At 39.4% G+C, this 17,740-nt stretch overlaps 1 protein-coding gene across 1 annotated transcript in view; it reads left to right on the forward strand.

The window, feature by feature from the left end:
• Positions 1-17,740, forward strand: part of il34 (interleukin 34) — a 46,235-nt gene that overhangs the window by 23,033 nt on the left and 5,462 nt on the right. The window contains exons 6-7 of the mRNA XM_067588744.1: positions 829-936; positions 11,209-11,392. Coding sequence (XP_067444845.1) covers positions 829-936; positions 11,209-11,392 — 292 coding nt within the window. The remainder of the gene's footprint in view (positions 1-828; positions 937-11,208; positions 11,393-17,740) is intronic.

The following is a 17,740-nucleotide window of genomic DNA, read 5'->3' on the forward strand; positions in this document are numbered from 1 at the left end:
AGATAGAACCAGGCTGCTTGATTTATAGCTTTTTAAATGAGTCCTGTTTACAAAGTAGTGAGAGTCTGCTTGGGCCTAGTGTGTTATCTCACAGCTGAGCGAGTTGTAAATCTTGATCCTGCTGGGGGCTTTGTGCTTTTGTGCAAGTTCTAGAAACACAGAGTAACAGTGAATTACCTGCTTCTGTACTTTTAGCAGTGAAAGAGCTTCAGATGGAAATCACTGATTCAACCTCTTTTGTTTTATGAGCATGTTAAACTGTGCTCTACCCAGTTCTATTTACTTGTATCTAAATGTAAGAGGAAGGTTATTCTTTACAGGTAAAAGGTAGATGGCAAAGTTTCTACTTGTCACATCCCAACAGAATAAATCAAACAAAAACCTCTAAGATGTCTCATACTGTAAGTGACTAATTACAAGTAAGACCCTTCACTTCCGTGTGTGACCACTGTTTGACTTTCCAGTCTCTTTCCACAAACGTCCTAGTCTGCCTTTATAACACCTCAGTAACCAAGTGTTTTCTTAAAATCCTCCACATGCACAGAACAGACATGGCTATTGTTGGTAATTACACAAAAGTCAATACTGTACAACTTGCAAACACTACTACTTTCTTTAAAAAAAAAAAAAAAAGGTTTGTTCAAATATATATTTTGAATTTCAAACCTACATTTAATTGATATTTTCTACAACATATTTAGTTTTGTTTTTGTACAAATGAGTCAACAGTCTGAACTGAGAAGATAGTTGAACTTGTTGTTTGCTGTCTTTGAATTTATCAGAGCATCCCCAGTGTTAACATAAACTAAAGACAAATTGAAATTACAGATCATCCGGGTTATGCCAGAGAGACATCCTTCACGACCGTACACTGCTGAGTTGGAAAGGCGCTTCAGGGATGCAGAGGGAGTCTTTGTACAGTCGCATCCCGCTGAGGTAAGGCAGAGTTCATGTATCTGTACCAAATCTGTATTCAGTGCCTCCTCACATGAAGCAATTCAATGAGTAAGTGAATTTCCCTCAGAATGTAAGGGTCAGAGGATATATGGCAGGAGAGGGATGTCACATTGATCCTATTTTTCAATATTGAGAATGAATGACTTTATCGTTGGAAAATTAAATGCAGCTTCTATTTATGATTCAACTAGAATTCAGTGAATGTGGATTTAGTACACACACTGATCATTCAGTGAGTAGTGTATGAGGGATTTTGTGCATGGTAATGAGTACTGCAACGGTCTGCTAAATTTAGTTTTGCTCTGATGGTGTCTCATCAATGCTGATATTTTACCAAGAAGTCAACTGTGTGGGAGAAACTCAAGCCCAATTTATTCAGTCTGAATATGAGTCCTCAATGTTAAACCATGTTTGGACCAGTGTTAGCAGCGATTTAAAGAATTTTTTTTAAACAAGTCTTTAAATGCCAGGCATGGACAATTTGCATACGTTTACATCAGGCGTGTAGCCAGTAATGGGCTTGGGCAGCACTGGCCCACCCACATTACTCACTGGGCTTCAGTTGATGTAATGTTACTGCCAAAACAATGGCTAAACAAAGTTCTTTACTGTGTCATTTAAAAAAAAAAGCAAGAGTTGAGGAAGAAGACATGGCACCACCTCATCCACCAAGTCCACCCACCCCAGCTCTTCAGACTCATTAGCCCACAAGAATGTTTAGGTTTATCTGCAATTGATGAACCACCTTCATAGCCAAATTTGAAAGTATTTCCCTGCACTTCCAAGAATGGACAATCAAGGTGCTTCTCATCAAAGTGGTATGGACAGTTTTCTTGGTTGGAATACAGTGTAAACTAGAAGAGTGCACTCAGTAGAGTGCAGATCTCCAGGTGTGTACGGTCAAGATGGCGATCAAGATGACAAAAATGGGGATGTATTCATCTTGTATCATGCCCAATTTCAGTGGATCTTAACATGGAATTAATCTGCAGATGCTCCGGTTCAAGATGAAACCAAACTTTTCTATGGATGTCAGGTTTTGAGCCACGACAAAGGCCAAAATGTGGCCTGCAACAAACTAAGCCTAGCTGATTGCCAGAAATGCCTCTTGCTATGTTGTAACACATATCGTAAAATGGCGAGGACTGCTGAAAAGACGTAAGTCTAAGCTTTACGACAGACTCATAAGAAAGTTTATCAATATTTAATATTTATTTGAATTCACAACACAACCCACTCTCAACCAAAATTTGGCACTAGTTGATCTAACGTGGCAACATGGCACGATCGGTTGCCCCTAGTGGAAACAAGATTCCAAACTGAAGCAGTTGTTGATCACTTGCGGGGAGAAAAGTCGGCAGTCAATGGCATTATAAAATAGGTTTTTCAAAAGTTGTGAACCACTGCATCGACAAGAGGTCCTTGAGCATACAGTCATACATGTGCACAAAAAAGGATGATGGGTCCAGTAGTATGCAATATTAGCTGCAGACAGATACACACAGACATACACATGACCAAACTCATGATTCCCTCCAGGCTTATGCCTGGAAGAGATAATAAGGACACACTTTTCTGTAAAATGTGCAGACATTTCCCCAGCCGGGCTGGCAGCCCATTTGCGAGAAAGAGGCTTGTGGACTGGAAGCACCTACGTCAGGCATGTGAAAAACACCAGACATGCAAGCCCCACTCCGTTTCACTGGACCAGTTTCAAAGCTACAGGGCCAACTAAACTGCAGGCCGGGAAAATGTGTTAAATCAAATGAAGTGTGATGCCATGGACTATTCATTTATCGAGAAGAATCGGTACCATCTAAAAGGATATTTTGGATGTTTTACTGTTTTGTGCCAAGCAGGACATCCCCCTACATGGACAAAGGGAAAATGCAGATGCTCTCAATAAAGGAAACTTTATAGAACTGTTCAAGTTCATGTGTAAATATGATCCACAGATCCAAAATTGTCTAGAGCAGCTGCCCAGAAATGGAACTTTGATGAGCCCAGATGTTCAAAATGAGCTGCTGGAGTCAGCAGCCTCCTTGCTGTTGTGCAAGATCAAAGCAGAAGTCCGTGAAACACCAGGCACCTATTATGCCCTTATGGCAGATGAATATAAGGGCGAGTCAAAACGTGAACTCATAGCTGTTTGTGTGAGGTATGTTCACGCAGGGAAAATCGGGTTCAATGACACAAGTGACATGAGCGCAAGAGAAGATATTACTGGTGATTGAACCGCTGCAACTTGATCTATTTTTGTGCGTTGGCTTCAGTTTTGATGAGCCCTCTGTTATGTAAGGAAACTGGGGAGGAGTGCATGTGATTCTAAAACAAACTTTTCCTCAAGCCATATATGTCCACTGTAATTCTCACAGATTGAATTTGGTACTTAAAAGTAGCATCAAAGGTATCTGCACACGTTAGCACATTCTCTGAGAAACTGAACAATATACACAGTTTCATGACAGGCAGCAGCAGACACACAAGGTTTGTAGAAGCGCAGAAAGAGCTCCATCCAGGACGCCCATACTTGGAACTTCAGCAATCCATTAGTGCTGGTATACTGGATGAATCAGTATACTGGTTTTAATTTCCCATACAATATGAATTTTTCATATACTACCGGTGCATAGCTGATAGAATTGCTGCAACTCTTCACTAGGCAGCAAAATATATAATTGCTGCACAGAGGCAAGGGCAAGCTGTGTAGAGTATATTGAGAGGGAACCCCTATTAACTGTGTAACCTTCTTACTAACGGATATAACCTTTTAAAGCAACAATTAACGACCAACAACTAACTCTGTGTATAACACTTTATACACAAATAATTCTTAATTTACAAAATTACACTTCCGAATGCCATGCTGGGTACAGCTCTCTAGCTAGCCAGGTAGCTCTGTTATTGAGATCTGGAATTAAGATTGAAATTTGGGCAAATGAGGCCTCGCATATAATGATGGTTATCAGGGCAACCTCCCTCAGTCTCCTCCTGCTTTAGAAATAAACATGATTTTTACATAAATCACCTCAAAAGTTTGTTTGTGAGTCTGAACGAAAGAAACACAGGTACTAGCTGCCCGTAGCAGCATTATGGCTAACTGCATAGGGAACTACATCCTGGCACTGATGCCAACTAAGCAATTTTGTTGCTAGATTTAGCAACTTTTCAGACTACCCTGGCAAATTTATTTTTTCAAAAAGCACCTAGCTACTTTTAAAAATTAATTGGAACCTTTTAACAACTTCTGATGGTGACTCAAATGCTAAAATGCATGCATTTTCCCTCTAAATGACACAGAAAATGATTTTCTCTGTCACACACTCTGTCACTGTGTATTCTACGATGCAGTTTTTCATCATCACGTAATGACATCATGCAATGACATCACAATGTTAATTAGCAACTTTTAGCATTTTTCTGACCTTGTGAAACTGAACATTTGGTCCAGCCAGCCTTGCTCTTTTCTTCCAGTTGATTTTGTGGAGGTCCCAAGTCTCCAGGACGACAATGTTGATAAACGCTGTAAATCAATGTGTAGCAGTTACACAACTGGGATTATTCTCATCCATGGACACTTTTATAGTTTCCTCGGGATACTTCTAGATACTCTGAATCTGGCAGCAACAGGTCTGACTCTGCAGAAAAAGTTTTCCTCTTCAATCTTCAGGAGAGCAGTGACCACAGGAACACCAGCAGTTTCTGAGGTAACCATTACTGTATGTTGACTTTCCTGATGGTCCTGTTGCCTTCCTGCCTCCATTCTTAGTTTTTCCTCTTTCAGTTGTTTAAGCTCCTCTCTCAAATTGGTCATTCAAAGTGAAATGACTCACAATCATCTTCATAGTAGTCCATGGGATAATCTGTCATTGCACTTAGGTTTTTTTTAGTTTCCTTAATGTCATAATGCCATAATGCTACTACAGGCAGCTAGTTCCTGTGTTTACTTTCAGTCAAACTCAGAAACAAACTTTTGAAATGATTCATGTAAACTCTATGTACTCCTGACAGTAGAATAAGTCACTATAAACCTGTATAAAGGCCCAGTCATTCGCAAAAACAAACAAAAAAAAACATCATGATATACTGTGAAACATCTGAATCTTAAAAAATACCATGATACAAATTGTTGGTCATACTGCCCAGCACTACGATCCATAGATGCGTGCTGGAGCTACAAAATACTGACATTACTCAACGTAATATTAGAAGTACTTGCAGAGTGTGCTGAAAGCAGTGGTCAATTGAAGGTTGAGGCACAGTCCCTGCTCCAACAAATACAAACAAAAAAATTCATATGTTTACTCGTCACATTTGGGAAATTATTTCAGACGAGCGATTTTGCCACACGGGTTTTAGCCCAACATTGTCAGTCTCTGAGTCCATCGACCTAACTGAGGGACTAAAAGAGAGCTTTGCTCAATTTAGAGACAATTCAGAGTGTGATTTCGAACAAGTGTTCAAGCTAACAGAGGAGCTGATGCAGAAAAATTAAATCATGAGCTGGGACATCACTGCTGGGGCAGAGGGATATGACTGCCAGCGAGGCCTGCAGGATATGTGGTCACAACTACTTTGGGGAAAAAAACAAGTATGAGAAATGATGATGACTTAAGACACATCTGGAACGATATCCTTGAAAGACAGCTAACAGGGCTGGACAAATGGTTCCAGGAGGATCAGTATGGAAAAATGAGAGCAGCAGGAACTTTTCTCCCACAGTCTAAGACATTTGCACAGAAGGAGTCTCCGTGGACTCCATGTGATTACCATCACATCTTGGTTGAGGATACTGAATTAACATTTGAGCAACTGCATGGGGACTGGAATTTCCATCCCTCATGGAAGTATTGGACATTTGTGCTCCTGACATTTTTCCAACACTCAACCAGCTACTTTGAGTCATCATCATACTTCCCATGACTTGTAGTGTTGAAAGACCGTTCTCCACTGCAGGTCGGATTAAAACGGACCTCAGATCATCCATAAGTACTGTCCGTCTCAACAACTTGGCCCTCTTGTCCTTTGAAAAGGAACTCTGTGACTCTTTGGACTATGATGAGATCATCTCTGTATTCAATGCTAAACCCAGGCGTTTGCGCATTGTTTTGTAGGCCATGAGAACAACAAAGGTAGGCCTGTTGTTACTCATTTTTCACTGATTCATATATGCCTGTGAAGGAATTTCATGTTAAGTAATGATGTGTTGTGTATTAGCCGTATAGGCCTACTGCTAATAGGCTACATTGTTTATTTTAAATGAGTTGCGTGGTACCATGGCACTGAAGCAACAATGGCTGTAATGAATGCACGAGGGATATGTTACATGTGCGATTTCTGTATGATGTATGCTATGCCATGCAGTATGTCAACATCTTCTCTGCTGTTTGGGTTTATGTTTAGTTGCCATTTGTGCAATAATATGGTTAATTAATGCGCTGTAGAGTCAATATGCTGCTGGTTCTGTGGGTGCAAATATATTTTAGCCTGAATAGCATGTAACAGACAAGTTTTTGTCTGTATTGTTGTGTACAGCCTTTATAGACTGAGCTCTGTTGGTTCAGCATGTTGTATAGGCGGTGTTTTGCTGTTATTGCCTTTCTAATGCAGAATGCAGGGAAGTAAAATTGTCTCTGTTTTTTCAGTTTGTCTATGTATGTCCTTTTATCTACTCATACGTTTTTATAAGTACTTTTTTTCTTGGAAAAGATGGCCCATCCACTTTTGTACTGGGCCACCCAAAATACAATTTCTGCCTACACCACTGATTTACATACAGTCGCTCTATCAGGCATCTTCAACACAATACCCTATGCCTTGTGTTGAAGCACAGTAAGTCTGCACTGATCACAGACAGATCAGATACCTTCATTTTGATGCATATCTAGTTTGTTTCCCTTCAAGTCCAATTACTGAAGCTTTTGGGGGAAGCTTTTGTCAATTAGGGCAGGGGTTCTCAACCTTTTGTTACTTAAAGCCCACTTCTGATTGTTAAAAATCTTCAAAGGACCACGTTCTGAAATAAATGAGAAAAAAACTGGGATGTAAATATGTGTTATGCCACTGTCAGCTGTAATAACCAAAATAAATACTTTGCTTACCTTCAGTGAGATACTTCTGGTTGCTTCTGGGAAATAATGAGATCAAGTCGTGGTGGGATGGGTGAGAGGCTGACATGCAGAGTAGTATTCAAAGTTGCTTTCAATTTGTTTATTGGCTTTGATATTATGACAGTCAAAAGGGAAAATCCTGACTCACATAAATAAGTGGTGGAGAAAGGCAACATAAATTTGATTGCCTGTTTTGACAAGGAGGGATATTGACTGGCAGCCAGCATCCAGAATGAAGCAAGGTCAACATGTGTGAGCTGAAGCTTCAGGCTGCTGTCTGCTGATAGTTCCGTCATTTTATTTTCTTAAGAAGAAAATACACATTTGGGTAGAGACTTGATTATCAAGTAACATCTGGGAACAACTCCTTGATCAACAAGATGCCAACTGTGTGTCTTTCCTGTCTTTGACCCCTGCTAATTTGACCTTTTTGATCCTGTCAAAATGCAGCACCCCCTCCTGTTCCTGCCCCTTGATTTCATCTGTCTAGGAGCCTCTTCCTTTCCCCCCACCCCCTTACTATGTTGACCCTTGATCTTCACTGTGTCACACTGTAAGGTCTGAATGCAAATGCCCTCCCTTCCAACCTTTTGTTTACTATTTGTTGATCACTGCTTTGATCTTACAGTATAAAGTGTTTCCATTTCTTCTGCTCTGGGTCAGTCTACTGCCTCAGACCAGCTCTGTGTCAGTAAGCTCACCGCATTTCCGTAATGCTATTAAACCACTTCCATCACAGCAAACTTTGAACGAGGACTTGAGAGATTTTCTTCAACATTTCCAACACAGTGGACAGAGCCATGTCTTCTGAAGCAGTATCCACAGAGAAAGCGTCCGAAATCCAAAGGTGTCCATGTCATGAGTTGTACGAGTCAAATGTTGGGTTATAGCCCTGGAGAAGTTGACTTGAGGAGAGGCTTCCAAAGTATCACTCAAGAGTGAAAACATGTCAATTGTCCCTCCACTACACTCTGCTGTTTCTGCCTTGCATTGATATATTGAGCTGATTTAACTGGTCAAATATATATCTGATAAGTTTTGCCTGTTTTGCACAAAAGTTACCATCAGTGTAATTCTCAGCAAGAGGGGAGTGCTGCTCCTCCAGAAATGTGTGCACATCTTTTCTCACTTTAAAAAAGTGATTAAACGCACATCCCCTTGAAAGCCATCTTACTTCACTGTGGAACAAGAGCTGCAAATGATCTGCATCAAGTCTTTCACACGGAGCAGCAGAACACCTTGAGCTGAGTCTTAGTGTCTTCACAGCCACGTTCACGACTTTATGCAGTTCTGGTGAAAATCTGCTCTGTTGCTAGACTTTCCCTGTGTAAGAAACAGCAAACGAACCAATCACAAGTCTCCGCTGATGACGTATTTGAATCTGTGACATGTTTACGGTTGCCTTGCCAATGCTTTTGCGGGTGATATGTCTCGCAAACTTGTTGAATATTAAATACATTACAAGAACATTGGCACCCGACAAAAACAGCTCCTCACCCGCCATGTTCCTGAAAATAATAAGAGACATCTTATGTCAATTACACATACATCCAGCCTTGCTCCATCTTCTTCTTCTTGAGTTGAGTTTTATGGCGGTTGGTATCCATAAGCGTTGCGTTACCACCATCTGCTGGACTGTCCCTTGCCCCATCTATTCTGGCATTACCTTGGCATGTGTGAAAAGGTGCAAGATGGAAATGTTCCTGAATATCACTATCACTATCACTGGTGGTGCCTGAAAGGTTTTTTTCAGTAAACTAAGAGTGAGGGTCTTATTCAAGCAGCATAAACAAGTCCAATAAAGAAAAAAGTTTCAAGGCATTTCTGTCTGTCATCCACTGAAGAGATTTTGCATATATATATGCAATAGCTTGAGTTCATTCGTTCCATCCGTTGATATGGGGCTTAACTTTTAAATATATACATCTATGAATAAAGTGTTATGAATATTTACATCTATGAATAAAGTGTTTACCCAAAAAATCAAGTTGTTTACCAGAAAATCCAAGTTTTTCTCCTTCATAAGTACTCCAGTTAATCAACATCACATTTTGAGGTTGCAGCAATATACAAACGGGTGACAAATTCAAGGAAAAACCGTGTCAGGTCTGAATGCTTGACCCCTACAGTGAGGGGATCTGGTGGCTCTGTTATGCTTTAGGGGCATTTTGCTGGCATGGTTTGGGTCCACTTGTCCACTTAGAGGGAAGGGTCACTGCAAATCAATACAAAGTTGTTCTGAGTCATCACTTTTATCCGATGATGAAACATTTCTATCCTGATGGGAGTGGTCTCTTCCAGGATGACAATGCCCCAATTCACAGGGCACGAGGGTTCACTGAATGGTTTGATGAATATGAAAATGATGTGAATCATATGCTATGGCCTTCAAAGTCACCAGATCTCAACCCAGTTGCACACCTATGAGAGGTTTTGGACTGACGTGTTAGACAGCACTCTCTACCACCATCATCAAACACACTTGCCATGAAATTCTTCCCACAAATTCAGTCATGAAGACCAGGCTTCCAGGGTTTCCCAACTCCAGACACTGTAAGGTCCTCGTCTTTTCGACTGACACAAGCAGTTGGCCTGTCCCTTTTCAGATGCTGAATCTAGAGCTGTCTTTGAGCATGTTTGCTCCTCGCAGACGGAAATCTGAAAAACCTGAACTTTCTTCCACTATACGCAACAAGACTTAACCATTTTCTCTTCAGTTGAGAGTATACCGCAGTTCTTCCTCACCCCTGTGTGCTCTGTGCCATTAAGTTGTATGTATGTGACGCAGATGTTTTCTACCTAGAAGTCACTGTAAACAAACATTGTGATTGGTTCTATTGACTGAATTTTGATTGCAGCTGCCTTCCCCAGTAACTCTTGGCACATATCCACAGTGCTAGGAAAAATAAGTTCCTCTGCAATCGTAGAGTTTCTTGCTACGGGCTACATGAGCAGCAACCATATAGGTAGCTCTCAAAGTGTCTTTTGCCTGAGTTGTTAATGTTATGATGACTTTCTGTTGTGCCTGAAGCCTGTCCGTTTTCCTTAGGAAATATTCTTTTGGCTTCCCAACACATCTCGGATGCTTTGTGTTTAAGTGTCTCTGGAGCTTTGATGGTTTTAGTGCCTCATTTGACAGGATTTCACTACATTCAATACACTGTGCTTTCGGCACAGCATCACTGCCTGCCATTATGAATCCAAATTTAATGTATTCATGGTCATATTTCCTCACCACATGCTTAGGAGCTTTAACTGGCACGGGGTTGTCTCCTGCATCACTTTTTCGTTTCAGAAACCGATCCATTTTGTGTCAGTGCATCAGAGGGAATGTTAGCTAGCTAACAGTGGCAAAACGCGTTTGTCTCTACCTGATGATCTGTCGATTGGCATGGAGAAATGTAACTGGTCATTGCATTGAAATTATGCATTTTAATTTGATGTTTTTTATTCATGTGAATTCTTGAGCACATTTAGATACAATAATTAGCTTTGTAAATTAAAAAAAAAAAAATCAAACCATTTGGCAAGACCTCTTCCTCCCACTGGTGGGCCCTAGAGCGCCATCAAGTGGGCCACAGGCCACAGTTTGGTGAGAATGGCTGAACCAGGGAATTGGAATCATGTTAAGATAATAGAAAGTCGACTTTGTTATGGTTACAATGCCCACAGTAATGTTGGGAAAGGGGTTGGTCCAGTGCTGGTGGGTGCACAAATATTGTTGCCAAGTGATTATGTAACCAAAAAGAGAAAGCAAATAAACCTGAATAACAACAACTACATAGACAATGTTTTGTAAACTTTATGGAGACCCTGAATATGAGCTGATGTAAGGCATTGACCCATAGACAGACTATAGCCTGGATAGAGGTTGCAAGAGTCACAAGTTCAGCCTGGTTATTTATGTACACGCTTATGTATTGAAAGCATCTGCTCGATTTTTTCTTTTATTTTGGAAAAAAAAAGGGATTGATGGGTGACCAATCCTGTTTTTTTCACAGCACAGGGAAGCTTTTGTGCTTTTTTCATCAGGTCATATGTCTTGAGTATTTTGACCTAAGAGCCATAAATATCCAGTGTTGAAATTCTCACTGTGAATGTCTTTTGATGTTTGTGTGTGTGTGTGTGTGTGTGTGTCCAGGTGTTCCAGCAGGAGCTTCCAGAGACTATCCAGGACATTTGGGATCATTTGACAGAAGAGCCTGACAGAGTGCCAGAGTCCAGCTGGCGATTTGCTACTCCGAAATTTCTTCTGGACAACTTCTGCCACACCATGCACTGCCTCTTCAGTGAGTGCTTTGCCAGCACAAAAGCGCAGCAGGACTGTGAGTATAACAATGTGAAGAATAACCAACAAATAGAATTAAATGTATGCTCTATTTTATAAGTAGACTATAAGATAAAAGCAGAGACTAGTACACAGACATCACATGCTGTGTAAAAGTGAAGACAATCAACAAAAAAGCCATTCCATATATGTTTCACAGGTTTATAACATTAAGATGATAGCAGTTAGGTAGTCTAAACTCCCCAGGTCAGACATTCCAGTATGTAGGAGTCCTGATGTCAAAAGGGCCATTAACATTTGTTTTTCATCTACATTTTGGAACAACCTTGCCAAGATACTCAGAACATGATATGTCTCATATGCGGTTAAAGATTTTGTGAAGCAAGTGGATGTGCATTTTTTCACGACACATGTACATTCATCAATCAGAACCAACTAAAGTTTCAGTTTAGATGTGACATAAGCAAAATTTAGTTGACAGTCAGGAGTCAAGACAGTGACTTACCCATCATTTTTTGTAACATGGATCTGTTGTCAAAGCACATCCAAGCCTTTGATGCCCTGGGGCGTGCTGAAGCCTTCACCATGCCATTTGGACACATTTTTGTGGCTCCAGATTTCCATAAAATGGTATTGTTCTGCACACAGAAAAAACCACATACACTTATTGAATTCCTACTCATCAAACATGTTGCCAAATCATAGCACGAGCAATAGAAAATACCAAAATGGCATTTTTATTGCTAGTTTCATGAAACCATTGTAAAACTGTTGTAAATTATCACAAAATCATGGGAATGAGGCAAACTGTAAACTGTTAAAATAAATAAAATGCAGTTAAAATGTCAAACACTATTTCACTGAGATAAACACTGGGAAAGAAATTTAACAGGCAATTTAAATTCAACAAGCCTTGTTTTCAGTAGTGTGACAGTTTACATTTGTGACTTCTTCCATACAGTGCACATCACTACTTGTTGAGTAGGATCAAAGCATCTTTGTTTCATTTTGTGTGTGTGTACACTTTAAAACGTGTGGAAGTGAAATAGCTCCACTCCATAAGAGGTGTGCATCTGGTCTGAAACGGCCTTGTTGGCCCTTGTATCTGCTTTCAACAAAAGCTGGGCATATTGAAAAAAGACCAAATTTATGATCTTTACGAGTTCCCCTTTAATGACCCACTGATTGTATGATCTTAACACTAGATAGCATTCATCTAGAGAGGCTTACTTCTTGTTAATACCTTGGCATCTGGCTTGATGACAAGTTGACCTTTGGTGTATATGTCTAGCCTCCTAAAAAAAACTTATACCAAGTAAGGTTTTTATTGTCATTTTAAAATTTTTTTTCCTTTTACCGCTAGAAAAAGATAAGTCCAAAGTACCTTTTTGTCAGTATTGCACTGTGGTAATGTAATTTACATGCATGCATCTTCAGCTCTTTCACAAAAACTGGATGTAGTCAATCATGCTGCCTTGCGGTTTGTAACTGGTGCAAGTGTACATACACATCATTGTAACTTATATTAAATAGTTCAATGGACTTCACTGTGTTTAAGGAGAAAAACCCATATGTTAATTTTTATTGCAAAAGCTTTACTAAGTAAACTACTGCAGTACATATCCAGTTTATTGAAATATTACTCCAGTAGCTGTAACACTAGATCATCAGAGAAAATTCTCGTCATCGTCCCAACCACTCAAATAGAGCTGAGTAAATCTGCCTTTTCCTTTCATGCCGCGCAAGCTTGGATGAGCTGCAAGTCATACTTAAGGTGGAATCTTTACTCTCCCTTGACATATTAAAATCAGTTTTTACAGAACTTTTTTTTTTTACAGAAGATATTATTGCTTTTAACCAGAGCCATTATTTGCCATGAATATTTTAGCTCCTGATCCCTGTTTGTTTTCTTTTGGTATGTTTTTTATTTTTTTTTTATTTTTAAAAATAAATTGGCTACAAGGTGACTGAAGAAGAGACAACAAGGCCAAAGACACGTGTAAGTTATGTTCAAGGACTTATCATTCCGAAAGAATCTGTCTATAAAAGCATCTTTCAGCATTTACATGCTGAAAGCTCCGTAGTCTATTCAAATACTAAATGTGAGTCAGTGTGCTATTTGATAATAATAATAATAATAATAATAATAATAATAATAATAATAATAATAATAATAATAACTATAATAAACTTTATTTATACAGAACCTTTCATAACATAAAATGCAGCTCAAAGTGCTTTACAAGAAAAGGTTCTTACCGTACACTGTTTTGTCGTTTCAGTGTCCTTTTGTCATAATAAACGGTTTTTGAAGCATAGCTGTTTGCAGGATGTATAGGGATGAGGTAATGTATCTGTTTGTGGCAATGTAAGATTAATAATTGTAATATGACAATGGTGAAGCAAAGTAAACTTTGTTTTAATATTCATACATCTAGGTTACATGTAAGGCTGCATTCACCACCAAATCCGGCAATGCAGCACCTTCCTGCAGGCAATTTTTTTTTTTCTAGGATGGCGAAGTCATGACCCGCCCTACACTGCCTCTGTTTGGCTTACCTTGATATTCGTACCCTAACCCTAACCAGTCTCACCCCTCATGCCTAAACCTAACCAACCTAACCAATGAAGGCAATGAGTACTAGCCAGTCAGAGACAGAGTAGGGTGGGTCATGACTTCACCGTTCTGGGAAAAAATGGCTTCCCGCAGGGTTGTGCGGAGGTGTGTTTATGTAGATAATAGTATGTACTTTAGAACATAACCGCTGTGAAACAATGAGGAAATAATGTTTTATTTCTCAGATTCAGATCTTTGTTCTCACCACACTGTTGTTCACTCTCTAGTTCGCTCGACCACCACTGCTCTTTCTCTCTCACTCATGCTCACACATCACTCACTTGTTTAAAATGAGTCGGGAAGCCAACAACAAATCTAACTTTACTTTTTACATTATCAAACAAAGAGTAATCTCCTCCCTTTGTCCTAGTAACTTTTTATACTCTCTCATGCTACAATGCTACATGTAATGTAAACATAGGCTCTTCCACTCTGTGTGCCGTAAATCATTTCGTCGGATTTCGCTGGGAATCTGATCCGTTGGCAGGCATTTAGATTAACTATATAGAAATAGCCAATCTTCTTTCTGATGGTCTCGTTTGCTTATGTAGGTCATATCGAGACATCAGAGTTGTCATGAGAGTGTTTCACAACCAGTTAAAAGTTCCTTGTAGTTATTTTAGGTGACAATATAAAATATCTCTTTATTATTAATTTAAAATATGGCTGCATAATTGATGATTTAATAACAATGTAATTCAATTTAAATGTAAATTAAATGTAAAAAGGTATTCAAAGTAAGCAATATTTAAATGTACAGCAGCACAGCTTTGCTGGTTTTGCTGTTTATGGATTGCTGAGGCAGGCAAGTCTAACTTGTTTTTGAAGAGCCCTTCCTCCACTCTGGGCGAGGGGCCCCCCGGATTTTGCTGTGCTTAAATTGACAGGACATGACTGAACCTTACTTGGGAAGCGGAATGCAATATGTTTGCAAGAGGGAAACCAGAACATTGAGGTAATTTAACACTGTTATGAGCCTCATGTGGGTTTCACTCCAGACCAGCAGACCCCTGCAAGAAGGATTCTTGCATTCACAATTCAAAGCCACCATAGAGTTCTATCTTTATGTTATCTGTTTTATGTTTTATCTCCAAATACTAAATGCCAGCGTGCATCACAATCACAGAAACTGGTAGCAGCATGCTGCAGTATCACAAACTGTGGCTCATCAGTGCAGCTGCCAACATTTTACACATTTCAGTAGCAGATGGTGAAGTGATGAGAAATCACTGCCATGCTACTAGCTGAGTGAGTGGACTAAAGATGTTGAGTTATTTGTTGTTTGGTTGACATAATTTAGGGGTGGATCTACACTTAACACATACTACAAACCTGTTTATTCTTGGAAAATTAACACCTGTCAGCAGATCTGCGTGTTGTACATGTGATGTGTTTAAGAAGCAGGGTATGAAAAAGGTGACAGCACATGGCAATGCTAGCTTAAATCTACACATTGTCTGCATTTAATTGAATTTCTTAGATTACTTTCAGAATCAAGTTACAAAACCTTTTATACAGGAAATTGTCATATGGCGTGCTGTACTTAACAGTAACATGTGTTCACCCTGCTTTTGACTCATCTGTATGAGGCTGCTGTCACAGGTTAATCTATGTTCGTGACTGTTACAAGCACTGTGAAAGTCACCGCTAATCCCAGAATTACATTACATCAGCTAAGTACCAAATAAAGTTAAGTTTCACTCTCTTTTAAGAAACTCCAGTGGTCCGCTACATAAATGTCATTTAACTGTCAATAAAATTAAAGAACATTATCAGCTCCAATGCAATTACCAGTTCAGTAAAGCGGGGCAGAGTCCCACTCTGGTCAAGGTTTCAAAGCTTTTATCAAGGCTTGTGATGCGCTTTTTACCATGCATAGACGAGCAACTACAACGCATGCCACAGTGCTCACATTTTTGCCTGCTTACTTTGTACCTGTAGGTTTTAAAAAATATATCAAGAAGCGAGCAGATTAACACTTCAAAGGAAAGCAGGAAATGTGGGGTAGCCATCATGTACAGGCAAAAGGGACATATCATGCTTTTTGTGATTTTCTGTTATTTTCATATTGTCATAATGTCAGATGTTAAACATGGTCATGTAAATATGTAAAATTGCTCCCTGCAAGTCAAAAGCCTCTCATGATCATTCCCTAAACCTAACCAAGTGGTTTTTGGGCCTAAAGCTAACCAGACTTGAACCACAGTGTTGTCTCACCATAAAACAGTGCGACAAGAATATTTTGAAGCGGCTCGCAAGAGTTTCGCAAATCTAGGGTTACCATCTAGACATGACCCTTAAATGAAAATAAAAACACCTGTATGAAAAACTATTGAACCTGTAAACAGAGTAATAGAATAATGAATAAAGATTACCTTGGCACACATGGGGAATGCAATATGTTTGCTGGAAGTACACCAGAACTTTTCACTAATGTAGGTAGGCTGTAATTTCTCTGCCCTGGCCATATGTTCACACACACAAGGTAATCCGTCATTGTCAGGATGTGACAGCACACAATGTGTGCTGGATGACCCTCGCATCTGGAGCACACGATGTTATGGCACTCCTCAAGAAAACAGTGCCACATTGTTATGTGTCTCATATGATGGCCTTGCCAAAATCTCATTATCTTTTGAAAACTGTGAAAATTTTCTAGTTTTCTCCTTTGTGGTAAGCTTGGATTTTCTCCTTTACAATGGATTTCAACAGTGACAGTTTATCGTGGAAAATTAAAAAACAAAAATGTCTCAACCTCTCAAACCAGTCCTGCAGCGTAATTCACGTCTCCCCTGTCTGTCCATGAGACGCAATACGTTCCAAACACTCATAATGCCAGAATATAGATAAATACCCTGCTTCCATTTCACTCCTCAACCTGCATCAATATTTCAATGGTTTGGTCCCTGCTCTTTTATTCAGTCAGTGGCTTTCTTGAGTCTGGTGTTTTTTGGAGGAAGTAACTGTTCTAGCCAAGTGCCACAGAGCCAGTCTGTAAGCTGCAGAGGGAAATCATAACAACAAACAAACCGGAGGAAATGTTGTCAGGCTGGAAAATGAAAAACGAACTAGCTGATGTGTATCTGAAAAATGTGAGTTTGCTTTGCCACTTAGTGGTGGATAGGCGGCTGATACCACATAAACAGTGATATCAGTTCACAGTCTCATACAAACCAACCAACATAACACTCCACATCAGCAAGTTACTCATATTTTTTGTTTTCAATATAATTTTTTGTATAGAATTCTAGCTATAAAACAATTTTCTAAATATTTATATGTATATTTCTAAATATACAGGATCTTGAACAGTCTTCAATGTGCAGACTTTGTAACAATGATGTAGGATCATTAGATCATTTAAACATGTTTTGGTACAGCTTTGTGATGTGGACCAGAAGTCAAATGTGATTAAAAGAATGCAATTTAAAGGCAGAATTGGACATGCAGGCCGAACTACAATGTGTAAAACCAATTGTGGTGAGCATATCCTCCTCATTAGACAAATATTTCTTTTCAACACAAACATGGAGAATAACTTAGAGCAGATGGGATAAAAGGGCGAGGTGATAAATGGATGGAAACAACTGAAATAAGTGGAATACGATGTACTTCGGTGGAGGCTTGTTCTTCTTTTCTTTGTGCATTCAACTTTTAGATGTTTTTATGTTTTTAGCTTTAGGATTAGAGCAGCGAGAAGAGGAAATTAAGAAATATTGTGATAAAAGAATAAAGAAAAAATGTTGGAAAAATGAAAAAAAAAAAAGT

Source organism: Thunnus thynnus, chromosome 5, assembly GCF_963924715.1.
Source record: "Thunnus thynnus chromosome 5, fThuThy2.1, whole genome shotgun sequence".
Taxonomy (NCBI): domain Eukaryota; kingdom Metazoa; phylum Chordata; class Actinopteri; order Scombriformes; family Scombridae; genus Thunnus; species Thunnus thynnus.